The sequence below is a fragment of the Miscanthus floridulus genome, chromosome 16, assembly GCF_019320115.1.
Source record: "Miscanthus floridulus cultivar M001 chromosome 16, ASM1932011v1, whole genome shotgun sequence".
Classification (NCBI taxonomy): domain Eukaryota; kingdom Viridiplantae; phylum Streptophyta; class Magnoliopsida; order Poales; family Poaceae; genus Miscanthus; species Miscanthus floridulus.
Window position 1 is genome coordinate 93,676,775 of NC_089595.1, and position 27,785 is coordinate 93,704,559.

Consider the following 27,785-nt stretch of genomic DNA (forward strand, 5'->3'; position numbering starts at 1 on the left):
CTAAAGGTCGACCTTTTAGTCCCGGTTGGTGTCACCAACCCGGATTAAAGATGGCCTGCTGCGAAAACGTGTCAGGACAGGGGCCTTTAGTCCCTGTTGGTAGCTCCAACCGGGACTAATTCTTCCTTTACTCTCGGACGCAAAAAATACCGAGACTAAAGCCCAAAATCGAAGCGGATGAAAAGTCATTTCTCTGCTAGTGAGTGACAATGGTGGGGTAATTTATAAACATGTACGTATATATTAACTTTCCAGGTTTTCCTGTAGTGGTTGTGGTGATTATTTAGTAAATAGTTCTAGGCACACTTTGCTTTCTTTTTTTTCTCTGATTGTAAGTGGTTACCAAGATCAAAGGAAGCAGCTTAATTTGTTGGTCAATATATGCTCAAAAAACAATTGTTGGTCAATACCTAATTAAGATACAATAAATTAGGCACAAACTATTTTGCCCTTGCACTTGGTGATGCCAAACGCAACGATGAATGCGTGTATATACTCCTACAGTAGGAGTAGAGTGTACGTACTCCACAAAGGACCAAAACAAGACCAACAGCTCAGCCAACGCGCGGGAAGGCACACGAAGCGTCGAAGCCCATGGTTTGGTCTTTGGCGGTCCGTTTATCCCAGCCCACAGCATGCATCATGCAAAGCACCTGCGTTGCCATTCACTGGCCTGCCATGGCGGCTTGGCACTGTGCACGGTGCAACCACCCCCCTTCAGGGCCTTCAGCCCCGTGCTCCCGTGCTATATAAACCCCTGATGGAATGCCCACCACTCATCATCAGTCAGCAATCACAGGCCATCGCCGCAACCTCGTACAATCACGAAAGCACACGAGTCCACAACAAAGTCGAGTGCTCTAGCCACATCAGCATCCCGCTGTCCACACCTCTGTTTCTTCACGTGCGTGCGTGGCTGCGTGCCATGGAGACCCTCCTGGTCGGCAACCCCGCCAACGGCGTGGCGAAGCCGATGTGCAACGGCGTCGGCGCTCTGCCCGTGACCAACTCCCACGCCGTCATCGCCACGGCGCCGCCGGTGACGACGGTGGCCCCGGCGGGCGCCACGCTCGGCCGGCACCTGGCGCGGCGGCTCGTGCAGATCGGCGCCTCCGACGTGTTCGCCGTCCCCGGGGACTTCAACCTCACCCTGCTCGACTACCTCATCGCGGAGCCGGGGCTGAGCCTCGTCGGCTGCTGCAACGAGCTCAACGCCGGGTACGCCGCCGACGGGTACGCGCGGTCGCGGGGCGTCGGCGCCTGCGCCGTCACGTTCACCGTCGGCGGGCTCAGCGTGCTCAACGCCATCGCCGGCGCGTACAGCGAGAACCTCCCCGTGATCTGCATCGTGGGCGGGCCCAACTCCAACGACTACGGCACCAACCGCATCCTGCACCACACCATCGGCCTCCCGGACTTCTCCCAGGAGCTCCGCTGCTTCCAGACCATCACCTGCTACCAGGCCGTCATCAACAACCTGGACGACGCGCACGAGCAGATCGACACGGCCATCGCGACGGCGCTGAGGGAGAGCAAGCCCGTGTACATCAGCGTCAGCTGCAACCTGGCCGGCCTCTCCCACCCGACCTTCAGCCGGGAGCCGGTGCCCCTGTTCATCTCGCCCAGGCTGAGCAACAAGGCGAACCTCGAGTACGCCGTGGAGGCCGCGGCGGAGTTCCTGAACAAGGCGGTGAAGCCGGTGATGGTGGGCGGGCCCAAGATCCGGGTGGCCAAGGCCAGGGAGGCGTTCGCCGGCGTCGCGGACGCCAGCGGGTACCCTTTCGCCGTGATGCCGTCCGCCAAGGGCCTGGTGCCGGAGCACCACCCGCGGTTCATCGGCACCTACTGGGGCGCCGTGAGCACCACGTTCTGCGCCGAGATCGTGGAGTCCGCGGACGCGTACCTCTTCGCGGGCCCCATCTTCAACGATTACAGCTCCGTCGGCTACTCCCTCCTGCTCAAGCGGGAGAAGGCCGTCATCGTGCAGCCCGACCGCGTGGTGGTCGGCAACGGCCCGGCGTTCGGGTGCATCCTCATGTCCGAGTTCCTCAGCGCGCTCGCCAAGCGCCTCAGGTGCAACACCACGGCGTACGACAACTACCGCCGGATCTTCGTCCCCGACCGCGAGCCGCTCAACGGCAAGCCCGACGAGCTGCTGAGGGTGAACATCCTCTTCAAGCACATCAAGGGCATGCTGTCCGGCGAGACCGCCGTCGTCGCCGAGACCGGCGACTCGTGGTTCAACTGCCAGAAGCTCAGGCTTCCCGAGGGCTGCGGGTACGCATCTGCCAGAATCTCGTCTGAACCAAGCACGCAATTAGATATATACATAGGCTGTTAAAAATTCAGTAACTCAAGACTGGTGGCTCTGAACAGGTACGAGTTCCAGATGCAGTACGGCTCGATCGGGTGGTCGGTCGGCGCGACGCTCGGGTACGCCCAGGCGGCCAAGGACAAGCGTGTCATCGCGTGCATCGGCGATGGAAGCTTCCAGGTGACGGCGCAAGACGTGTCGACGATGCTTCGGTGCGGGCAGAAGAGCATCATCTTCCTCATCAACAACGGCGGGTACACCATCGAGGTGGAGATCCACGACGGCCCGTACAACGTGATCAAGAACTGGGACTACACGGGCCTCATCAACGCCATCCACAACTCCGACGGCAACTGCTGGACCATGAAGGTTCGGACGGAGGCAGAGCTCAAGGAGGCGATCGCCACGGCGACGGGCGCCAAGAAAGACTGCCTCTGCTTCATCGAGGTGATCGTGCACAAGGACGACACGAGCAAGGAGCTCCTCGAGTGGGGCTCCAGGGTCTCCGCCGCCAACAGCAGGCCGCCCAACCCCCAGTGAGCTAGCTCATCGATCGGTCTCTTCACTTCAGCGTTCCAGCACTGCAACGGCGCCTTCTTCGTCTGCCTGCCCTGAAACGTCCGGGTCAGTTTCAGTCAGTAAGTTTGTTCGTCTTCATCAAGCAGAGCTACATCGATCCCTGCTGATGGAAGCTGTCAGTCTTTATCCTATGATAATGTTTGTAATTCAGTTGCTTGGAATTGAGTTCTGTTGTAAATTTTGCAACCTGCATTTCCTGCATTAATAAAATTCATGGTCGGAAAAGATTTCACATGATCTGAGCTCCCTCCCTGTATCAGCGCTTCGGATTCTAGCACTCGCAATTCAGTGCTTTCGCAACGCCGTCCTCCTCGGATCCTCGGTTGCTATATGCCAGGTAAGTCTCCAAGTCAGATCCCAAGACCTAGACCGATCTCAGGTCCGAATTCAGTACTGATTACTACTGAATCTAAACAGGATTGGAGCTCTCTATCTCACGTCAGAATTCTATTCTGAACTCCCGAATCCAAACAGCATCGGAGCTTACCGAATCTTCTTTCTCCACCTATATATATGTGCTACTAGGACAACGCCACAGAAGGAATCAGAACCGAAGCAATCGACAACGCCACAGAAGAAACCAGCAGAACCGAAGCAATCGATTCACCAAATTCAAGACGAATCCCGTACTGCGGAGCGCTGCTCGGCGTGTACTTCGGCCAACACCAACCGCTGCTCGTCATGCATCGTCGGGGGCTTCCGTCCAGGCCCAGCGACGTAGCGACTTGGACATTCAAAAGGTCGAAGACATCGTCACTCAGGTTGTTCGACGGGAGATACGCTTGAGCATATTGCAGTTTGCAGTGGGCTTCTTAGCCGGCAAGTTGACAACATGTTACATAGATTCGTGGTTCCCAAAAAAGCACCTGCGCGACATCGATCAAAGCTTCCAAAAAAAGCTCCTGTCTATTGAACAGAACCAAAAAAAGCTCCTGTCGGAGTTAAACAAGGACTAGTGTATTATCAGTGTCTTTTTGTTAGTGTATTATCGGTGTGTTTTTGTTAGTGTATTATCAGTGTGTCTTTGCTGGTGGCCTGTACTACTGTGTAGTCTCTGGCACCCTACAACTTTGTTCCTACTAGGAAGTTGAGTAGTGTGGACCAAAATAAGATTAGTGTGCGTTAATTGTTATGTCCAGGTTGCACTCCAGTTCTTCTATGAATAAGAATTGTTTATTATTGCATCTAGAGAATTCGCTAATCATAAATATGTTTACAAAATTTACTCTTTCGTAACCTGCATATTGCTTGTTAAATTTAGTGATTCCAAGCCGAAACAATCTCGACAATCCAATCAATATGGCATTGCAGTGCAAGCTTGTTGCAAACGATCGAGTTGCCCGTCCACATTAGACACCTTTTATCTCAGTTGCAGTCTAGCAGACAATCCAGTCTGTAACTCTGTACCTAGCAAATAAATGGCAATGGCAACTCCTATGGTCCTATGGTTCATCTTCTCTCTACCTGATGTTTCTGCCGAGAGAAGATGTTTCAAAAACAGTTACAACACTAACTTGCCTCCAAGCACCTGTATTAGTCAGACATATAAACAAGAGTTGGGAGTGTTAGTTGATCTCCACCAATAGGCCCAACCCTAATCCGGTTGGTGTGCCCCTATCGCACAGCACACATAAAAGGAAGGTGGGGATGATGGCTCGGACTACGAGGTTCGCCGTGAGCCGCCACACCCACCTACAGTAACCCAAAACCGATCTAAAGACTGTGCTGCCAGCGACGGGATGTGCCCCACCACCGCCATCGGCCCACTGCAGGGTCACCTCCGGACCGCCGTCTCTCCACCAGTGCCACTGGACTTCACCGCCACCGCGCTGGACGTCTTCTACACTGCGGCACCGGCGTCTACCCGCTACGGTGCATCCACGGAGAAGACGAGGATGCTTACCCGATCCTACGGTCACAGAAAGGTACACATCGATCCTAACAATGGTACCAGAGCCGGTTGCCTCTGTGTAATCCTAACCCTAACCGGGTAAAAGCAAAGAAAAGAGTGACCGGGGTGGCGGACATCACTGTCTACCGGTCATCACCGACACCGTGCGTGGGGGGAAAGAAGAGCACCGCCGTCCTCACCGGCGCGCGACAAGAAAACAAGAAAAGAACAGATCCTTGTTCGGATCAGAGAACAGAAAGGGGAAAAGGATCTTAAGAATCCCAACCCTAACCCTAATCGGGTGAAACAACAGTGAACAGAAAGGGGAAAGGTTCAAAAGTACCCTAACCCTAACTCGCGACGAGGAAGGGGAAAAGAGGGATTCAGTACAAATAAGAAAAGAAAAGAAATCAAAAGAAAACCGAACCCTAACCCTAGATCCCCTTTCGGGTGAACAAGCGAAAAGAAGATACAAAAGCAAATCCGAAGGGGAAGAAGAAAAGGAACCCTAGATTCCCATTCGGATTGAACCCTAGAACAAACCCTAATTCCCCACAGTCGGTTCGAAAAAGAGAAGATCAATCCAAATCAAAAAGAAGAAGGGGAAGGGGAAAGAGAAAGGGAAGAAGGGGAAAGGAACCGATTCGGATGGGAAGGGAACCCATTCGGATGAACTCCGAAAAGGAAAAGAAATCAAAACAAAATGAAACCCTAACCCACCCAATCGGTCAAACAAAGAAAAGCAATCAAGATCTAAATCCGATTGGGGAACAAGGGAAAAAGAAAACAGTGAAACCCCATCCCCAAACCCTAACCCTAATCCCCGAATCGAATGAAATCCGAGCACAAGAACCAAAGAAACCGAAAGGGGAAGAGGGGAAGGGGGTGGCTTACCTCGCCGTCGTGCACGCCGGCGCGCGGGGAAAAGAAAGGGCCAGCCGGGGGCACTGCTCGCCGGGATCCGGCCACAAGGGGCGCCGTGGCTAGGCCGCTCGACGGCGGCGCGCTCACCCGCTGGGGAACGCGCACGCCGGCGAGGGGGCCGGCGATGGCGCCGGGGCTCGCTGCTCCACTGATTCGCCCGCTCGGTGACTGATGCGGCTGCACTAAGGAAAGAAGAGAGAGCGCAGTGAGGCGAAGAGAGAGAGAGGGCCGGAGCAAATGACCTAGGGTTTCCATCCGTCGCGGCCTGAGCGTGGTTTTGACCCCGCAAAGCCTGCGGGTGACCGTCGGATGCGATCCGACGGCGGAGCTTGATCGGGCCGACCTGCGGCCCAGGCGGGCGAGCGCACGGGCGCGGCTTTACCGGCCTAGGCCCAGGTTGCGGCCTGGGTGCGGCAGAGCGCGTGGAGAGTAGATGGGCTGGGCCGTTTTGCCGGCTGGGCTGAATGTACAGTACTGAATTGAACCAATTTCTGTTTTTTTCCTTTTTCCAGTAAATGTTTATTTCCTGGAAATTGATTAATGGCTTAAAGAAAATAGAAAAAGCAATTTTCCCTGTGGGTAAAATTCAAGAAAAAGAGAGTTTTTCCACAGCCAAAGAAAAGTTGTTTATTCTCCAGTTATTTTGAACCAATGCGGTATTTGATTGGAGAAAAAGAAAGTTTTTCCGCTGCTAAAGAAATTATTGATTCTCCAGTTGTTTTGAACCAACGTGGTATTTAATTAGAGAAAAGAGTTCTGACATGATTATGATGTTGTTATTTTCTGACCAACGTTGTTAATAACAATATCATAATTTTAATAATTTATGCATTAATTCTACTTCTGCCCAACGGTGATGTAGAATTAGTGTATAAGAAAAGTTGTTAATTTTAATGATTTATGCATTAATTCTACTTCTGCCCAACGGTGATGTAGAATTAGTGTGTAAGAACAGTTGTGAAAGTTAATGATTTATGCATTAATTCCATTTCTGCCCAACGGTGATGTAGACTTAGTATATAAGAATAATTGTATGTTTTGATTTTGACCAACGTTGGAATCAAGGCATGCAAATGGTGTTTTTTTATGTTAAGAAAAGTTTTAACCTGGTTTTCATCTTGTCTAAGGTGGACTGGGTAGTCACCTCACCGTGTTCCACTGAGTTTGTGGCACTGGTGAGGGAGACAAAAGAGAATGATGCCACTTGAGCAACTAAAGAGAGGGATTTTGAATCCCAAAAGATATCATATGGCTCCTTGGGCATAGGAAATGAATCACTACCAACAAGAAAAAGTTTGGCTATGATAAAGAACATGATTGAGCTTGCAATTGTGAGCTCAATCTCAGAGTGTGACACGATCACTGAGTACCTCGATAGAATAAAGAGTTAGTTCACTGGCTCTTCAAAGACATGCGCTATCCAGCTAATAAAGCAGCTGGTGACAGATAGTCACTCTGATAATGGTGGCATAAGAGAGCTCACAATACGTCATCGAAATCATGGCACTATCGTTCAAGCCATATTTCGAGGGAGAGAATAGAAAGACTGGTTAAGAATGATATTCTTCCTCCATTAGAGCTCTCAGATTAAGAACAATGCAGAGAATGCATAAAAGAAAAGTATATAAAGAAAGATGACAAACAAAGCACAGGAATTTTATAGATTATCCACACTGACATCTGTGGTCGGTTTTCCTGTAAAGAGTGTGGATGGTTATAATTCGTTCATAACATTCACAGATGATTACTCCCATTATGGCTATATTTATCCAATCAAAGAAAGAAAAGATGTATTGGATAAATTTAAGATATTAAAGATTAAGATAGTCATGTCTGACCGTGGAGGAGTACTACGGTCAGCATACCCTAAAAGAATGGCATAGTAGCCCAGTATTCTACACCGGGTGAACCTCAGCAGAATAGAGTAACTAAAAGAATCAATCGTACCCTGATAGATATGGTGGGCAGTATGATAAGTTACTCCACCTTATAGTTGAGCCTGTGGATGGAGGCGTTAAAAACCCCATTCATACTCTCAAAAGAGTACCAAGTAAGTCGGTGCCCAAAACACCGTATGAGTTGTGGATAGAAAGAGTGCTCTCATTAAACCACTTGCGTGTGTGTGGGGGAGACCTGCTGAGGCTAAAGTAGTTAACCCAAACATTGAGAAGTTAGATCCCAAAACAGTAAGTTGCCATTTCATTGGCTACACAGAAAAGTCAAAAGGTTTTCGTTTTCTACTGTCCAGAGAGACATACAAAGTTTGTGGAAACGAGACACGCAGCCTTCCTAGAGGATGAATTGATGAGGGGGAGCATGGTAGCTCGAGAAATTGACCTTGAAGTGAAGCGGGTGTATGCGCTCACTCCAATGATTCATGCGCCAATTTTCTCACTACCTGCTGTCACTGCACCGACAGTGCTAGATACTATGGTGCCAACACCTGTTGTTATCCCACCTGTGGTAACAATGAATGACGATGAGGAACCTGTTCTTCAGGATTCTATAGAACCTATTGCCACATATGAGGGGGAGCAACAACAGCCTCAAACAGAAGATGTGCCAAAAGTGGAGGCTCCTAGAAGGTCTCAAAAAGTTAGAAAATCAGCTATTCCTACTGATTATGAAGTGTACAACACTAAGGAATTTCAAATTGAGGATGATTCCACCTCATTTGAAGAAGCCATGAGAAGTGATCATTCATCAAAGTGGCTTGAGGCTATGGAAGATGAATTGAAATCAATGAATGACAATAAAGTTTGGGACTTGGAAATAATTCTTAAAGGAGCCAAAATAGTAGGCTGTAAATGGGTCTACAAACAAAACTTGACTCTCAAGGGAATATAGAGAAATATAAAGTGCGACTTGTGGCAAAATGCTATATGCAAAGAGAAGGGATTGATTACAATGGGACCTTTTCTCCAGTCTCATGTAAAGTTTCCTTCAGAATCATAATGGCATTAGTGGCACATTACGATTAAGAATTACATCATATAGATGTAAAGACGGCATTTCTCAACAGAGACTTGGAGGAAAATGTTTACATGACAGAACCGAAAGGTTGAAGGAAAAGAACGAATGGGATGTCGCCTAAAGAAATCCATTTATGGATTAAAACAAGCTTCAAGACAGTGGTACTTGAAGTTTGATCAGACAATAAGGCATTTTGGGTTTGAAGAGAATGTAGAGGACAATTGTGTCAATACAAAGTTTAAGAATGGAAAGTTTATCTTCCTTATCCTATATGTAGATGATATCTTACTTACTAGTAGTGATGTCAGTCTACTACTGAAGACAAATAAATTTGATATGAAAGATCTTGGTAAAGCTTCATTCGTTCTAGGGATCGAGATTCACCAAGATAGAAGAAAAAGAGTATAAGGACTGTCACAAAAGGCATACATGGAAAAGATCTTAAAGAAATTCAGTATGCACAAATGTAGTCCCTCACCTGCTCCTATAGTCAAGGGCGACAGATATGGGGATTTTCAATGCCCCCGGAACCAATATGAGCTCAATTGATAAAGTGAAGTGGTTTCATATGCTTCAGCTATCGGAAGCTTGCAACATGCTCAAGTATGTACGCGTCCTGACTTGGCATTTGTTACCGGGTTTTACTTGGCAGATTCCAGAGCAATTCTGGAATAGAACACTGAAATTAGTAAAGAAAGTCTTGCATTATTTGCAAGGAACGAAAGACCTCATGATGACATATAGAAGATCTAATTTATTCTACATAGTGGGATATTCTGATTCTGATTATGCGAGAGTGAATGCATATCCAGACGTAGATTTTCTATCATCTCGCAAAGGGGAGCTATTTGATGGAAAAGCTCAAAGCAAACTGTCACTACATCGTCCATAAGGTATGACAGTTTGTAGCGTGTTATGAGGCAACGGGCAGGTGAACTAACTAACGAAGTTCATACCCAGTTTGAAGGTGGTTGACGACATCTATAGACCACTAAAGTAATACTGCGATTATAATCTGACAATACAGGATGCTCACAACATAAGTCAAGTGGTGCTGCTAAACACATTGACATAGAGTATTATGTTGTGAAAGATAAAGTCCGGGATCAAGTCATAAGTCTTGAGCATATAAGTACAGAAAGGATGCTCGCGGATCCGCTTACAAAAGGCTTACCACCCAACATATTCAGAGAACATGGTGTTCAGAGAACATGTAGCTAGCATGGGTTTAAGGAAAAGCCTAAAATATTCCTGGACCAAAGAAGGCCCAAAGATAAGTATCTATTTCAGAACAGAGTAGTGTGTTGTAGCTGTTAAGTCTATTGGCAATGGACCGTGACGATGAGACATGCTCTATGCGCTAATCTGTAATGGAATGAACAAAAGTAAATGATATGAAATTGAAAGATGGAATGAGATCAAAGGGGAGAATGTTAGTTGATCTCCACCAATAGGCCCAACGGCCTATTGGACCCTTATCTCTGCTCCCTGATCGGGGGAGCCCAACCCTAATCCGGTTGGTGGGCCCCTGTCGCACAGCACACATAAAAGGAAGGTGGGGATGAGGGCTCGGATTACGAGGTTCGCCGTGAGCCGCCACACCCACCTATAGTAACCCCAAACCGATCTAAAGATCGTGCTGCCAGCGACGGGATGCGCCCCACCACCGCCGTCGGCCCACTGCAGGGTCACCACCGGACCGTCATCTCTCCACTAGCGCCACTGGACTTCACCGCCACCGCGCTGGACGTCTTCTACACTGCGGCACCGGCGTCTACCCGCTACGGTGCATCCACGGAGAAGACGAGGATGCTTACCCGATCCTACGGTCACAGAAAGGTACACATCGATCCTAACAGGGAGCCCTCCAACTTCTTGAATTATTCTCTTACGTCTGGTGAGGTTCTTGATCTCTTGTATCCTTTGGCGCACTACGAACAAGGTAGGCAAGATCAGCCTTCAGAGTTCTGATTATACTGTTCTTCTAACCTCTGCTCCAAGTTATGATTTATGTGCATCCGCCAATATTGATTCTCTTCATTCTTTCGTCAATTCCGATTCTCTTCATTCCTTGGTGACCTGCGGACCTGCCTGTGGCCTATGGGCTTCTTCTCAAATAAACTGCCCGCAGGCACACATCTAGAAGCTTCTGTATTGCTATTGATAAAACTTCTTGAAAATTGTGTGTGCCTCAGAGCAGGAACTGGGGTGCTTACTATTGTCATCTATTCATCGGAACTGAAGCTGCAGCAAGCTTGATCCGCTGTTTATCCATCGGAATTGGAGTTGGCTTGCTCTGCTGTTTTCCATCGGAGTTAGAATTGGAGTTGAAATCGACTTGATCTGCCATTGGAGTTGGAATCTGCTTGATCTGATGCTTACCATTGGAGTCGGCTTGATCTGATGTTTATCCATCGCACTTGAAGTTGGCACTAACTTGATAACAGGACCCATGGAGCATGGGGCTCTTTTCTTAAATAACTCAATCATTTGCTGCACAACAGCTGCAAATGTATTTGATCGTCAGACATGACAGGAAAGTGATGGTACTGAGAAATACATAAATTTATATAGTTCAGTGAATGAAAAAAGAAGAGAAAAATACACAGCCGGTCCTTCAACTTAGCGCAAGGTGTCATCTATGTTCTTCTACTCATGAAAATATTATTTCTGGGTCTATGAACTTGGTTTCGGATATCATTCAGATTCAAACGGATCCTTACGTGGCACGCTGACTATGCATCCGACATGTGAGGCCCACTTGTCAGGTCATTCTCTCCTTCCTCTGTCTCCTCTCTCTGGTGCGCCCGCTCATCTCTCTTCGTCACGGCGGAAGACCAGCTCCAGGCGGGTTCCCGACGCCGGCAGCCGCTGCTCCCGGGACGCGTCTCCCCAGGCCACGCCGCCGCACCCAGCGCGACGCGCGCGCGGCGCCAACTCCCCCTCGACGATGGAGACACGCACATACGTTTCCTGAACAAATCCATTAAGATCACAGCAGCCTCCCCCGTTTCCCTCTCTCCTCTGCATGAAAACCGAGCCCCCTGCCGATCTTTTTCATCCACCATGGAAGAGAAATAGGAAGCTGCAGTGGCTGCGAGGGCGTGATGGCATCGTGCAGTACCCTCATCTCTTCTTCGCGGCTCTGGCGCTGGCCCTCGTAGTCGCGGACCTGTTCGGCCTCAGTCCGGCTCAAGCACGGGAGGAAGGAGTTCATCAGCGAGGTGCTCGGGCCGGAGTCCATCTAGTTCGATCGCGAGGGCCGCGGGCCGTACGCCGGCCTCGCCGACGGCCGCGTCGTGCGGTGGATGGGCGAGGAGGCCGGGTGGGAGCCCGCGCCGCGCCGACTTGCAGAGGAGCAGAGCGCGCTCGAGGAGCCCGCGCTGCGCCGCGCACTCGGCCTGCCGCTCGCGCAGCCCGCGCCGCGCCGCCGCTTCGCTCGCGCTAGGCAGACAGACCGCCGCCAGGGCCTCCCCCGCTCGCCGTCGCGCCCGGTTCTCCAGCGCCAGAGCCGCACCTCCAGGAGGGCCTACACGGCTGAGCCCCGACCCCGGCGGCAGCGCCGTCCTCCCCGCGCGCTCGACGCGGCGCTGGGGCTCGGTGCAGCGGTGGGGCTAGGTGCAGGGGCGGGACCGGACGAGCAAGCTCGGAGGAGAGAAGAAACGGGAGGAGAGAACCTGACAAGTGGGCCCCACACGTTGGATTGACTTCCATGTACAATCAGCGTGCCACGTACAAAGCGGGTTAGGACCCACTTGGACCTGGACGATACTCGTAGACCCAGAAATATCCAGCCTGTTCGGTTGGCTGGTTCATATCGTTGCTGATTCGTTTATGTGAGAGAGAAATATTGCTGGCTAGTTCATTGAAACAGTATCCATATGAGAGGGCTGGCTAGCCTAGCCAGCCCCAACCGAACACGCCGATCACTTTTAGAGTAGAAGGACCTAGGTGACACCTTACGCTAAGATAAAGAACCGGCCATGAATTTTCCTAAAAAAAAGAAAGTAACTTCATGTCGTGTGTTCCTTTCAACAGATCTGTAGCAACATTGAACTCGTGCGACCATATTATCCCATTCTGGGACGGAAGTTCGACGTCGTGAAATTTGGCAGCAATGTATAGCGATCCAGTAGCTCTGTAGAGTGGTTTGAACTGCACAACTAAAGTAGTCGGAGAACTTTCAGTCTCCGCGAGTCGCGAGGGAGCTCGAGGGCAGATGCGGCGGCTCATGCAACGCCGCAAAGCTTTTGTTGGCCCTACAGCAGCTCGCGCCGCATAGCTAGCATCCAGTCGTGGGGGTAGGGAGATCGAACAGGCAGGCAAATGATGAAGCATGCGAGGTGATATGGCATACCAAGGAGCAGGGTGAAGGCATCAGTGTAAAGCACGATGTCGTGCCCTTGCTTCGCTTCCGTATTCGCTCTATTCTATCTTGGTTCTTCATGAATCTTCTCTGTCCTCTCTCACTTTGGGCCTTCATGAATCTTCTCTGTCCTCTCTCACTTTGGGCGTCGTGACGTTAGAGTGAGCATTGACATTCTAGAGCACGCACGAGGGTGTCGAGCATGGGCGACGCCTCCGATGAGGACGACATCAACCCCACAGTCACTACTACGATGGAGGATGGCGGCGGCGCAGCGGCAACGACAGCAATTCCATGCGCATGCTGAGGGTTGGAGAGGCTAGCGCGTCTGGAAGATGGCATGTTCGGGTTCGACAAGGGTTGGCGACTTGGCGTTAGCTGTTTCCTCGGTTACTCCTTCCTTGAGCCTTCGCAATCGCCCCTTTGGGCCACGTGCTTGTTTAGTCCAAAAAGATTCTAAAAAAATGCAATAGTAGTCATCACATCGAATCTTCGGATACGTGCATGGAGCATTAAATGTAGACGAAAAAAAACTAATTGCACAGTTTGGTTGAAAATTGCGAGACGAACATTTTGAGCCTAATTAGTCCATGATTGAACACTAATTGCCAAATAAAAACGAAAGTGCTACAATAGCCAAATTCCCAAAAATCACGAACTAAACACGCACGGAAGAGCTGTGTCAACCCGCTTCTGTCTCAGTGGCATGTAGCATGGGTCTACGTGGGCTTATGTCATGGGTACGGATGAAAACGGATCGGATACGGACGGATATCACCAATATTATATTTGTTTTCATATTTCTGTCTGGATTCGGATTCGAATACGGATAGTGTCAATGTCGGATAGGATACGATTGGATATCGACATCATAAATATGCGATTTGAGTATTTGGATACGGATACGGTATCGAATGTTGGATATCTGAACTCGGATACGGACATATCTCAAATCCATACCGTTTTCATCCCTAGTCACGGGTACCCAGTACGTTAGCGGTTTGTTTCACGCCTCTTACATCCCTAGTCAGAATATACTGTATACAAGAGAGAAAAGGACACGTGCTCGCTCCCTGCGTAGTTTGAGGCGCTATAGCTGTAGGTCATTTTGGGCTCCATTAATAATCGGAAACGCTTAATAGAGAGCGGTACGCTCATTATGTTCTGCCCGTACACCCTGTCATCATGTTGTCACGCACTGACGCGGTCTTTCCTCTCCCTGGTCTCTCTCTCCTTGACTCCTCCGTCCTCCCCACTGCACACCTTCTCTCTCTTTCCGGCGACCTCCTCGGCGGCTGACCCGCGCCCAACTCAGTCGGATCCGGCCGGCCGTCCCGCACCCGCGCCCCACTGCCATCACCCGCGCCATGGCCACGCCGCCACCCGCTCGGAGCTCGCCAGCCATGGTAGATCCGCCTCGGCCATGGCGGATCCACGCCAGGTAGGCCTCCTCCTTCTCCTACTCTTCCTCTTCCTCCACGTTAGGGTTCTAGCGAGCTACCCCCTTTCTTCTCCAACTCCGCCGGGGTATAGAATGGCCGGCCGGGGAAGGCAGGTAGGCCAGGCGGTGGGGATGGTCGATGGGCGGCTTAGGGGAGCTAGTGGTGATAGGGGCGATCGGACCAGGTCGGGCCAGGGGAGGCTCGTCGAAGCTGGAGAAGATGGCGGCGGTGGGGGGCAGGGGAAGAGGGCGGCCGCCGCGAGCGCTAAGGTTCGCCGGAGCTGGCGGTGGGCGGCGGTGGGGGTGAGGGTGTCGGAGTTGGGTAAGAAAAAGATATGCTCTGCTATATATTTTTTTCATGTTTTGGCAACCAAAATAATTTGTTTCCCAAATTAGAGTGTGTAGCCGGATATTGGAATTCCTGCACGCGCACGCTTTGGTAAGTACGGTTGTTAATAAATAAGAATGAGATGGTTTAGCGCACAGAGAGAAGAGAGACTACCGAATGTATACATAAAGTCTTCTATACTAACTGTATTTAAAAAAAAAGTCTTCTACTAACTTTATATACTGTATCGCTATAGTGTTCCTTTTCGTAAACGGACCGTGAGACAGCCGGACCGGTTACTCGTCGGACCAGCCTCCTCATCACCCGTGGGCCGGGTGCACAGTGACGTGGGGCTCCGTTCCCGCAACAACAAAACCTCGCGCACGGACCGCGTGCTTCCCATCTCCTCCCTCCCTCTCTCCCTCTCTCTCTCTCTCTCTCTCTCTCCATCCCGCACCCTTCCCAATTCCCCACCCTCGCCGCCGCCGCCGCCGCCCCCGCAGCCAGCCAGCCAACAACTCCACCGCATCCGAAGCCATAGCCACCGACCGCGGCCGCCGCGAGGACCGGCGCCCCTTTGCGCCGAACTCCAGCGGCTTCCCCTGGCCTGCTCGGCGCGTGCCCCGCATCGGGGCCTGCCATGGTGGGGTGGAGCTAGGAAGGCGTGAGCTTCGCGACCGCGCCGGCGGAGTCAGAGGCGTGGGAGCGCGCGACAACTAAGGTGGGCGCCTCGCCCTCCGGATGGCCGCCGATGACGCGGCGCGGAGCAGCAGACGGATGGATCTGAACCTCTACCTCGGCCTCCCCCGCGCCCCGCGCGCCCGCCGCCCCGATCTCGGCTCCGACCTCGCGCTTGGCACCCCGATGCTGTCTTCATCGTCTCCCTCGTCGTCGGCTGCCTCCGCGGACGCGCCGCCGCTGGAGACGGATCCACTCCACCCGCCCTACTCGCCGTCCCGCGCCGACCTGGTGCGCCCGCCGACCCCGGCGCACGAGCCCTACAACCCGTTCGCGCCCGAAGCGCACCCGCCCTACGTGCCTCCACCACCACTGCCGGTTCCAGGGGCTTTACCTGTGCTCGCTGATGAGCTTGAGTTCGGTTTTTCCGACGCGCACCTCAGTCTGGTCGAGCGTTTGGACCGGCCGTCGTCGTCGACCGCATCCTCTCCCTTCCGCCCGGATCGTGCTGAGCGCTACCGCCGCTTGATGTCCTTGGGCGGGTCTCGCTACTTCCGGCCAAGACGGTTCCGGTCCGACCTTCCACCTCTCAGCTCAGAGGCCCCTAGCCTGGAGAATGATGCTGCAGCGCAACCACTTGAACCGGAAGAGCCTGTCCATGATACCGTGGAGGAGAACAAGGTGGTTGCCGATGGTGCTGTTGTGGGTGTCTCAGAGGACGATGGAACAGAGCATGGTAAGAGTGCTGCAATGTTCGAGTGTAATATCTGTTTTGAAATGGCTGATGAACCAGTGGTTACCTCCTGCGGCCATCTCTTCTGCTGGCCTTGTTTATATCAGTGGTTGCATGTCCACTCCAGCCATAAGGAGTGCCCTGTCTGCAAAGGAGAGGTTACTGAAGGGAATATCACTCCTATCTATGGGAGAGGGAATTCAGGTTCAGATACTGAGAAGAAGGTTGCAGAGGATTGCAATGCATCTGGCCCCAAGATTCCACCAAGGCCACATGGGAATCGGCTAGAGAGTTTCCGGCAGCAGTTCCACCATTTGCGGCCCATATCTAGAAGGCTTGGGGAGGCGCATGGATTTTTGTCTACGTGGAGGCGCATTGTTGATCAGCATTTGGCGAATAGCATGAGTAGACTTGAAGGGGCTCCTGAACCATCTGTCTCGGAAACTGCTCAGCATGCAAGCCGTTTGGGCCGAATGACTACTAGGTTGAGAGCGAGGAGGTTGCAAAGCGAAGCGGAAAACACTACATCCGTTGTTTCATCTGCACCAGATAGTGGGCAGCCTGGAAACAATACATCCGATCTGGCAAGGCGCTCTTCAAGTCCGTTTCACTCAGAAGGGATGGATTTATTGCGACACATTGCCTTCGCTGGTCTTGAAGACACAGAAAGGTTTGCGACTGCTGTCAGTGAACTAAGGCGAATTGCTAGGCCAAGCCCCTATGGGGCATCAACTTCATCAAACCCACCAAATCCTGAGCCTGTTGATGGAACTCATATTGCCACAGCACTGGCTGCAGATCAAGCTTCTAATTCGAGCACCATGGCGGTGATTCAGGAAGATGCGGCTTTTACTGAAAGTGCTGGAGAACCTAGTAATGCAGGGTCTTCAAGATCCCTGAGAAGAAGAAGAGGAAGTGATGCCTTAGGTTCTTTGGATGTGGATGGTGGAGACCTACATCAGAATAAGAGAAGGCGGCTGAACTAAGCTGAAGGCAGCTAAAATGAAGCTAGCAGGTTGCAGCAATATTCTAATTTGCTTGGTGTGGTCTTCTCAGTTTAGCCTTTTTACCTCTTTGGTAGGTAATATGTGCCCTGTGTGGTATGAAGTTGTTCATCTGCTACTAGTTTACTAGGTAGCGCTTGGTTGCCTTAATTCCATCCGACCTGTTTAATTTATGCGATCGCTCAAGACATGTATACTGAGGATACCTGGCGGTTGTCATCAGATGAATTTTCCTTGATAGTAAATTGTATGTGCAGATCTGTATTTTCTTGATGGTAAATTGTATGTGCAAATCTGTATTCAATGAATTCGGTCTCTAGCTGAGAAATAACACATGGACACCGGAGCTTATTTGTGGATAGCTTCTGATTCTACTGAACATTGAGCTCGACAGCTCTATGTGATGAACATACAGACTTTTGCCCTGTTGTTCTTCTCAGTTGCTTTGTGGCTAACCTTACCTGGCAATGAGGTATGCTGGTTGCAGAATCACCAGTCTTTCGTTTTTCCTTCTCATGCTCACTTTCTGTCGTCTGTTTCTCTGAATTATCTTTGTTACCCTATGAGTTTACGAAATTTTCTATGCCAACTGTAGTCTATAATGGCTTATAGGTGTGTTTACACGTATTCCACGCTGCTGCTTTCTATTCTTTCATTGATGTTTATCTGTTTGGCAAGGTCATTGCTGCACATTACCCAGTATTTAGTTAAGACTTATGACTCTTTATTAAGACTTATGACTCTTTATTATGTTGGAGAAGATCTGTCACCTGGTATTGTTATATTGGCCTGGAGTTGAACATTCTCTTTTATTGCATAGTCCGAGAAATATCTATCTACTAGTAGTCTAGTGCAAGAGAAAGAGGTGTATGGCACTGAGGCTGGTTTGTGGTTTGATTAGGGAGTTCGGATTCAAATTTTTAGTTATGCCAGATTTGGAATAAAGCTCGAGAACTCGTAGGGCGATCCCCAAGCAAAATTGCCCTTTGAATGTCTTTGGTTGCATATGCCCTTTCTGTGCTCATTTTTCCTTGTAGACCTTGATACATTTACATTTTTTCCGTGGTTGCATGGTTTGGCGGTCATGCAAGTCTTATTTGCATCTAGCTTTTCCTAAACAAATACGTCCTCCTATCCTAAATGTTGGTTGTTTTAGTCTTTTAGATTTTGCACAAGGATTAGGAAAGTAGTTAAAATGACCTTAATGTCTTTCATTTATACCGCACTGGTAAAGATAAAAGGATGGAAGAAAAAGAGTAAAATATGGATAGAAGTTCTAAGTTGAGAAGGCAAAACGAATATAGTTGCATTCAGAGTATTGTTTAAGGAATTCATTGAAAATGCTCTAACCCAAGTATTAGGCAGCTATGGCTGATTTGGATCCTTTTGGACTTGAAAATCCATTATAGGTTTAAGACCAGAATATGTAATTTGAAAGTTTGTGGACCCGGACTAGTGGCGGAACCAGGATTTTGCAGCTGGGTATTCCACATCCAAAAAAATTTAAATGCAAATATGCAATATATTAGATTGGATATTTGCCTTTAAATTAGAATATCAAGATTATTTCAATTTTTATAAAGGACTGGAGACCAGAGAATGGATCTGGGAGAGGGAGACGCCAAGCCGAGGGGAGCGGAGCTGTTAGGGGGACTGAGCCACCGAGGGAGAGGGACGCTGTCGTGCTTGCTGCTGCTGACTGTAGTGACCACCAACACTTCAACACAATCCACTCTACCGTTGGACACTGGTTGCCGACTGTAAGAGCAAGGGGGCGAGTTGAGCAGACAACGAAGCTGTGAGGGGCTTGAGGAGCCAAGGGGGGGTGCTGGTTGCGCCGTGACCAATGTTTTCAAGTCGTCCGATTAATCGCAATTAATCATCCTAATCCGTCCTTGGTGACCGATTAGGGGCACCATCGACTTGTACAAGTCGTCCGATTAATCGCGATTAATCGTCCTAGTCGGTCCTATGGCGACTAGGTTCGACTGGATGACAAACATTGGCCGTGACTGATGGCCGCCACCACCGCTTCCGACTTCCGAGTCAATGTACCGCAACTTGCCCATTGAGGCGCTGTGCCATGGACAGAGGGTGCTGAATCGCCGATTCACCGAACGGGAGAGCAGAGACGAGATGCGGTTTCTAGTGACTTCATGGGCTGGTAGTAGGTCCATTGTGCTTATAGACCAATGCAATTTACAATATATTGTACAATTACAAACATATGCCTTTGTACATATATTTGTTTCAACTGACTTTGTGGCTAGTAGTAGGTCTATTGTGCTTGTGAACTAATTTACAACATACTATACAATTATACATATATACCTTTGTATATATATATTTGTTTTTGTTGCAAAAACATGGGTATTCCAATGCATGACAAGTTCAGGGTATGCTGATGGAATTCACCTGACTCTGTTCCATTGTGTCCATTTCTATAATTGGATTCGTATTTTATAATAATATATAATAGTGCTGTCATTTTTTTTTCTGCTGTGGGTTCGATGCCTGGTGATCTGCTTGAACTACTGAACACTGCGTCTCAGCCACGTGATCTTCCGGTTGCATTGTAGGTAAAGATGGCAACGGTCCCGATACCCGACGTGTATTTGATCCATTAGGAAACGAGGATAGGATTATATCTTTACCCACGGGTATCTAAATGAGCAAGAATCCATCCCCAACGGGTATAGCGGGTACGAGAACATTCCCTGTTTACCCGTCCCCGTTACCCGTTGAGGAACCCGACTATTTAAGCTGTCATGCGAGTATTATGCCCGAAGAAGCTCAACATAGGTATTTTGGCCCAAATCTAAACAATCATATATATATAGTTTGTGTGTTCTAGGAATCATAGTTCAATTTTTCCTCACCATCTCCGCCAGCAGCACAAGCACGTCTGCCTCACGAGCGCTCGTACCCCTTGTTTCCTCAGTTCAGTCTCTCTGCCACCTTTGTTCGTCCTCCTCGCAACCTCGCTCCTTCTCCTCGGCATCTCCGAGACTCCGACACTTATACCTGGGTGAAGAAGAAACGTCTCTAATTGCAAAGCTGAGACCCCAAGTGTCATTGTTTATCGGGTATGCAGTACCCGTCGGGTATCTGTTACCCGACCGATGCCCGACGGGTACGGGGATGGACAAAAATCTATACCCGAGATAGTTAACGGAGACGAGGACAGGATGAATTCTCCATAACGAGAGAACGTTCCGACGATACCTGATGGGTATATCCCGTTGCCATCCTTAATTGTAGGAGTATGATCACAGCATCCTCGGGCGCTTTCTCCATCCGGCACAGCTGACATGACAAGGTCACACGTCACATGGCTCACAGGCACCCCCCACATGTCCAGTGTTCACCCAGGCAGATCGTCCTCGGTCTGTCCCCGCCTCACCGGTTTCTGCTGCTGCGCTGCCGTGCTTTTGCCGCCGCTTGGGTCCTCCTGCTGGCGCCCGCCGCGGATCACGGCCTACCCAGTGCAGGCAGCGCCACCGAACCAGTATAGGGGTAGGGCACGAGGAGCAACGGCCGAGGGTCTAAACGAAGAAGGAGTCCAAGATCAGGTATATAAACCCTTAGGTCCTATAGCTTATTAGACATTAGCAAACTAATGAGAAGAGAGACATGGAACTGGCCAGACGACCCAAAAAGATAACATCGATATTTCTTTTCTAGTTTCTTTTCTCCACGGCCCTCGGATAGAGAGGAGGCGAGGAGTCACGTTGCACACAACGCACTCTAATCATGAGTTCGTGACATGCGCCTTACACACGCTGAGCTGGCGAGCCGCGCCGCCGCGAAGAGCTAGACTACCGGAGATACGGACACGGCGCACGAGGACGATGACCAGTCAGGGCTCCACCACGACGACATTTTAATTCTTGGCTTCTTATGAATTGCGATCACCAATAAATTGTTTAGGCTAAGGTATTTTTTTCTTTTTATTTTTAATCTAAATTAATTATTTGTATAGTATTTCAGACTTCTAGTACTTTGTACCCATATAGTCATATTTTTCTTCTAATTTAGGTGTTAGAATTTTATAATATTACCTAAAAAACATTTGTCATGGGTGAGAAAAGAAAACGAATATATTGCTTTTTTAATCTACACTGTTCCTCAATAATTATCACACATCTACAAATATATTGCTTAATCTACATTGTTCCTCGATAATTATCAGATATGTTAAATTAAAAAAATATTATTAAATTTGCTTTTGTTTTATAAGTAAAATTAACGTTTATATATTATAAAATTTTATACATAATCCAGAAGGACCGAGAGCCTTTAAAATCATAGGACCGACGCTGGTGCCAATTGGTGGCAGTGGCGCACGCGATCGCTCTGCTCATCTGCTGACTGCTGGCAGTGGATAGAGTAGCATTGGGGCTGGATCTCTGTGAAGCGGTCGTCCCTGGTGTGGTGTGTCGTTTTCGCCTCTCGTTCGCTGGTGACAGGGACACCGGTTGATCCGTTGAATTTTACTGAAAAAGATGGGGATGGTCACTGTGCCCGGGACATTGACTGAGATGTTCTTTTGCGAGTGTAGTGTAGTGCCAAATCGACGGCATGAACCATAATGTCCAGTCAAACTTTTTCTGGAAACGGACGCTAAATGAACACAAACCTGTTACTGAATTCATTTCACTTATCTAAAAGATTCCTGATTCATCCTCCGTCGCCACTCGGCACCAAGCCCATCAGTCGCCTATGCGATCAACGGAAGCGGACCGCGGACGCCATGTTCTGAATGAATCGCACTCGCCTGATCGGTCCATGCCCACCTCTACGACTCCACGCGGCTGTGTTGAAGCTGGTGCGCAAGGAGTGCGCCCAAAAGCCGAGGATCATCCATTCAAACTTTCGAAGCGCTCCATTAGAATTTAGAATTGGCACACGGACCACATACCGTGGTCATGGTGCATTTTTTCTACCATTTGGCATGCAATTCTGCGAATTCCTGGGCAACACACGCGAATAAGAGCGAATGACACAACTGACGTGGTACGAAGTATCCAACATTCTTCGCCAAAAAATTATTCTATCCACCATTGTGTAGCCAGCCACAGGATCAGTATTTGAGTTGTGAGAGGACAGATCCCTCATGATGTCAAAAATTGGAATTAAACTCATCTCCTGCAGACACAAAAAAGAAGCAGCTCCAGGCTCAGGCTCCTCGTGCCAATGAACAAGCCTCACAAGAAAAGGGTGCATGTAAATAACTTCTGCGATTGCTTCAGCATGAAACGAATGGGAGGAATTGCAAGTCTACAGAGGAAAGAGAAGCTACTTCGGCTGCCATGGCAAGTTTCTACATGGGCGAGGAGAAGCTGAACTGGATTCCAGGCTTCGAACTGTCATGCTCAGCTTGCTTTAGGATGTGACAATAGTTCACCTGGATAATAAAGATGAAAAAGATGAAGTTAGTCTTGAAGTGGATATCCAAAGTATCAAAGTCGAAAGCATAAATGGGAAAGGAAATATACCTCCACCCGGAAAAGTTTAGTAGGCAAAATAATGCCAACACCAGCAGAGCTCCGGAATGTGCGCTGAAATTCAGAAGCCGAGAAGTTCTTATACTCACCCTCCGACAATTTTGCAAGGTTTCCAGCAGTAAGGAATGCATGGCCATGAATTCCAGCATCTCTGAATATCTTGAGAGGTAGATCAAAAGAAAGGTCAGCGAAGGCAGACACGGCCAGATCACCTCCCAAGTAATCCCTTCCAGGGTCAGCCGAGCCACTCTCCGATTTATCAAGGACATGCCTCCGTGCCTCTGTTGGGCCAACTCCCCTTAATCTGAAACCCAGCAGAGATGACAGTCCGCCCAAGCTGCAAACTGGAGAAGAATTACCTCCAAGATAAAACCTCTCTGGCACTGGTAAAGTCAAATTCATGAATCCCCCTCCAAGTGGTAAAATGACACCCACTCCTACACCAACGTTGAGAGCAGCATTATAAAATCCCAAAGGCACAGCACCACGCACATCAAACTCCTGAAAGCAAAGCCACGATAATATATTTGTGAGAAAGTGATGGTCAGAACTGAGATCAAATGATAAAATTATACATTGATGCAATTATTACATAGTTTCACCCATGAACTGCAAGGGCCAGGCGAAAAAAGGTCAGGCAGAAAGGGCAAGAGAATAACCTGCCGAAAATATCTCAATCCTTTGCTATTCCATAGACCACCAACTTGAGAAGTTGACTGAAACGCATATCCTTTTGTTGGACTAAGATGTGAATCCCTCTTATCAATCTTGTATATGTACTTCAATGCAGAAAGAAGATTATGCCCTAACTGCCTCCTTATGGCCTTTGATGAGACATGTGATGGATCAGTTAAGGTACGCCATGTAAGGTTATATGACAAGTCATGGTTCCTTGTTGACAGCAAACCAAATGAAAGGCCAAGTAGGTGCTCCTTGTATGATGAAAACTTCAGCCAATCTTGTGATGACAAAGATGCCCGGGCCATCAATGGTGTTGGTATTGATTTAAACCTCGGTAGGTAGACTCCAACACCAACCTCTGTTGTTTGGTCCCAACCAAAGGACCCTGATGCATCCCAGATGTCACCATAGCCAAACAAATTCTTCAACTTAAGTGACCCTTCCAGCGACCAAGATCTTGCCTACAAGAGTAGCGAGCACAGTCACGCATCCATTGTGCAAACGTCTCAGTTAGGTACCCAGAATTTATCGGAACGACTATACAGTTATGCATTTTCTATGTTTTTCTTATTTTAGTCTGCATTTCCCACTCTTATGATGCTGACAACACAAGCTCAGTAAGGATTTTCAGCAGTAAAACTGCAGAAGATATTAGAAAAGAAAATTATTTTAATTGTACTGAAGTTTTTGTATTAGGTACAGGATAAAAGTTAACAGCCTGAAAAAATATTAAACTACTTCACAAAACAAAATAATTAACCATACTGCAAAATATGAGGATGCAGTGAGATTGCTTATCGCTGACAAAAAAAACATTCATCCCAATCAACTTCTGGGAAAAGGTGTATAGCCAAGTTTCAGTGCAAATTGTATCACATGACATGAAAATAAAGTCAAATACAGCTGACTACAAGGAGATCATGATCTATGTAAGGCTAATAACAAGGAACAATATGGTTTCCAATCATGTACAGTCCAATATGGAAGACAGGGAAAAGAATTTCAAAAATTCCTTTGGTTATCCAAAGAGCAAAACCAACAGTCTCAATACCAGCTCCTAGACAATTTTTTGTAAATACATGTTGTTCTTACTTCCTTTTCCTTTTCCTTTCTGTACATATTTTTTAACATATAGAATATATATATGCAGTAGGTCCTAATGTTGTCCTGTGTGAGCTAAAATAAAAGGTGCATAAAGCAAGGGCAAACAAACATAACACACAATCAATATTCATCAGCAAAAATTATATGCTGAGTTCCTACAAGTAAATTCACAGCTTGACTTAGCAGGAAAATTGCCCTCTCAGCCAGACAAAATATCCTCTGAGTCAGACTGCCAATGTATAACATAAAAGAGCACATGCGGCAAATACTAATGCATGCCAGCATATTTATCAGAAACGTAAATGGAGTAACAGGTCTCCACTATGAAGCTCAAGATCGGACAAACCATAATAACACTAGTTTTTCTTATATGTGTGTGTGCAAGTTCAACCATACTAAAACAGTATATGCATGTTTTTCTGTGTGCATTTTTCTGCTCATTATTTAATTTAGACCCATGTAGTTTATTATCACTGAACAGATAGCGATGGCTAAGAAAATAAAAACAAAAACAAAGGTGCACTAATTACTAGCCAGACAAAATACCTCTATGCCAGTGTATACCATGAAAGAACATATGCTGCAAATACTAATGCATGCCAGCATATTTATCAGCAACGTAAATGAAGTAACGGGCCTCCACTATTGAGCTCAAGAATGGTCAAACCGTAATAATACTAGTTTTCCTTAATATTGTGTGTGCAAGTTCAACCGTATTACTTATCTAAAAAAAATCAACCATACTACAATATATGCATGTTTTTTGTGTGTATTTTCTGCTCATTATTTAATTCGAACTCATGCAGTTTATTGTTATTTAACAAAAGTAAGAGCTAAGAAAATAAAAACAAAACAACGATGCACTAACCATTGATAATTATACATAGGTCATGAACTCATGATAAATGTTCATCAAACGACAACATCATATAACCTAGATGATCCAATATCCAACTGGTTCCAGCATGCTACTGTCATCAACGGGTTGAGATTATACAACTAGATACAGAGTGAAAGTTAAGAGCCCCCATTTCATTACTAATTGACTTAGTAAGAGGATAGCCTTTTGGAGTCATGAGGCTTCGATCCTCTCTAATGCAATGTTCCCAACTAGTAGGAACTCATGAGAAAAACATACAAATGATCATAAGGAACACCTGGAAAGTCTGAACCGAAATTCATCACTATACTAAGGAGTAAGGATGTGCTATTTTGGGAATCCGTGCTTCTCAGCTTGCTAGTTACTACTACAAAAAACAGGGTCTCAAAACTTCCATAAGAATGAACAGCTATATGAATCTAAATACCTCACAACATTGATAACCGTTACCCCATGCCTCAACCACACCCAATTTTACCATCTAATGCAATAGCTATACACTGAGCCAAGAGGAGATAGCTCACTTCGGGCTTCGAATAGACGCCGGCGGTGCCAGTGAGGGGGTTGGCCACCTCGACGACCTCGATGACGACGTTGGTGGTGCCGGGCAGCTCGGGCGGCCCCGCGTCGAGCGTGATCTTGACGGCGTCGAAGACGTCAAGACTGTGCAGCCGCGCGGTGGCGACACTGGCGGCGCGGAGCAGATCCTGCACGGTGGGGGCGGCGCGGAGCAGGGCGGCGACCTCCGCCTCGATGAGCTCATCCCGGGTCTTGGTGTTGCCCTTGATGATAACGTCGTGGACGCGGATGCCCACGGGGTTGGATGACAGCCGCCGTAACACGGACTGCACCCGCTCCCGCTCCGCAGCCTCGGCCGCCGGCCCGTCCAGCCCCTCCTCCTCCTCGTATTCCTCCTCCCCATCCTCGTCGTACTCCTCCTCGGAGAACTCCACGTCCTTAGGGTTTTGGCCGGCGGCAGAATCGGCGGCGGCTGCCATGGTTGGGGTTTGGGGGAAGCGGAGGGAGAGCGGCTTTTCTTTTCTTCGTGTTTAGCAAGCCGTGCCGCATAACTAAGCCGAATTTGCCGTTAAAGGATATAGTAGGCCTTGGGCTTTAGCGGGCTGCAAATGCCCTGAACGCACCAAAGCCACTTGTGTATCGGTGGGCTTGTGCACACAAGATCACGGCCCACTTATAGAAATAGGAAAATGAGAAGAATAAGGCTAGTCTCTATGGCCATGTTTGATAAAAAAACATTCCCCTAAAAAAAGATTAAAAAAACATGGCTTGTCTTAACCAGCGAGGCTTTGTATGAGAGTTCTAGCTCGCTTAGCCTGGACCCACATTTCTATTTCAACTTCCTAGCGAGTAAAATATACTACTGTTGACGCTTAATTAGGTCACACACTTGATAAGGAGTTAGATCGCTCGATGTAGGGCCTAGCCGATTTTTGGATCGGCTGACGCCTAGGGGATGTCCACACCTGGACCTTGTGCCTCCAGCGATGAGCGCGATACGTAAGACATATCATCGGAGGAGCCTCGTCGGGAGCGCGATACGCAAGACACGCCGGCGAGGTCTCTTGAGACCCGAAACCCCACACACCGTGGAGGGACCCCATCGGGGCGTGCAACGGCTATGGGCTGTTTTAGCCAGCCCAGCCGCTCTAGAGCTTCGTCGTCGTTGATCCACCGTCTATGTAGCGCCAACGAAGAGGGGAAGAGAGATTAAAGAGCGGTAGTATATTGATTTGTTGTGTTTGGACGATTGGATATATAGAAACTCAATCGGCCATGTACCCCTTATTTTATAAGGGGTAGGGGTGGTCTTATCCCAAAGAAAAATCAATGTGGTACTATTATCATGTCGCTTTATAAAGTTTTCATTAGATTAGGCCAAAACTATCATGGGCCTATTTAAATTGGCTTGGTCCCAATTTGAGTGTCAACATATGCTCCCTGCTTTTAGGTGAATGATGCATGAACCTGAAAACACTTATTCAAAACCAAACAGCGACGATACCCATCTCATCGGCTGCTTAGTGACTAAGGGCGATGTATACATCAGCCATTTTTATTCTAAGGACAATACATGTATCAGCCATTATTTGGAGAGCACTTAGGTTTCTTGCCAAACACTTAGAAAAATACTTTTTCAAGTACCTTCCATTTATTGCTTTTGTGAGACTTTCACCTTGCAGTGTCTCTAGCATATACAAATTACCGAATATTACTTTGATCACTTTATAAGGACCTTCCTAATTTGGTGATCACTTACCGAACTTGTTGCTCTTCGATCCAATTGGTAGTATGGTTTTCCACACTAATTCTCCCACTTGGAACGATTTGCTTTTGACTTTCTTGTTATATGCCTTGGCAACT

At 48.3% G+C, this 27,785-nt stretch overlaps 3 protein-coding genes and 1 pseudogene across 4 annotated transcripts; 2 read left to right on the forward strand and 2 right to left on the reverse strand.

Annotated features, from left to right (window-relative positions):
- The first annotated feature begins 798 nt into the window (after positions 1-798).
- LOC136513289 (pyruvate decarboxylase 1-like) lies at positions 799-3,096 on the forward strand. Its single transcript, XM_066507282.1, has 2 exons — positions 799-2,277; positions 2,377-3,096. Exons 1-2 carry the CDS (start codon positions 926-928, stop codon positions 2,852-2,854), a joined length of 1,830 nt encoding a protein of 609 aa, XP_066363379.1. The 5' UTR covers positions 799-925; the 3' UTR covers positions 2,855-3,096.
- Positions 3,097-6,094: 2,998 nt separating this feature from the next.
- Positions 6,095-12,914, reverse strand: LOC136511036 (cyclin-T1-1-like; annotated as a pseudogene).
- A 2,309-nt stretch (positions 12,915-15,223) lies between these two features.
- On the forward strand, positions 15,224-17,592 carry LOC136511608 (uncharacterized). The gene has a single exon (XM_066505650.1). It carries the CDS (start codon positions 15,558-15,560, stop codon positions 17,211-17,213), a length of 1,656 nt encoding a protein of 551 aa, XP_066361747.1. The 5' UTR covers positions 15,224-15,557; the 3' UTR covers positions 17,214-17,592.
- Positions 17,593-21,649: 4,057 nt separating this feature from the next.
- LOC136512987 (uncharacterized) lies at positions 21,650-26,440 on the reverse strand. Of its 2 annotated transcripts, XM_066506989.1 has the most exons (5): positions 25,928-26,440; positions 23,398-23,880; positions 22,730-23,239; positions 22,534-22,638; positions 21,650-22,379 (listed from the first exon to the last, which is right to left on the reverse strand). In XM_066506989.1, the coding sequence occupies exons 1-4, from the start codon at positions 26,399-26,401 to the stop codon at positions 22,555-22,557; spliced, it is 1,551 nt and encodes a 516-aa protein (XP_066363086.1). In that variant the 5' UTR covers positions 26,402-26,440; the 3' UTR covers positions 21,650-22,379; positions 22,534-22,554. The 2 variants fall into 2 exon arrangements, with proteins under 2 accessions (XP_066363086.1, XP_066363085.1); XM_066506988.1 differs by having other exon boundaries at positions 21,650-22,638.
- Positions 26,441-27,785: the final 1,345 nt, after the last annotated feature.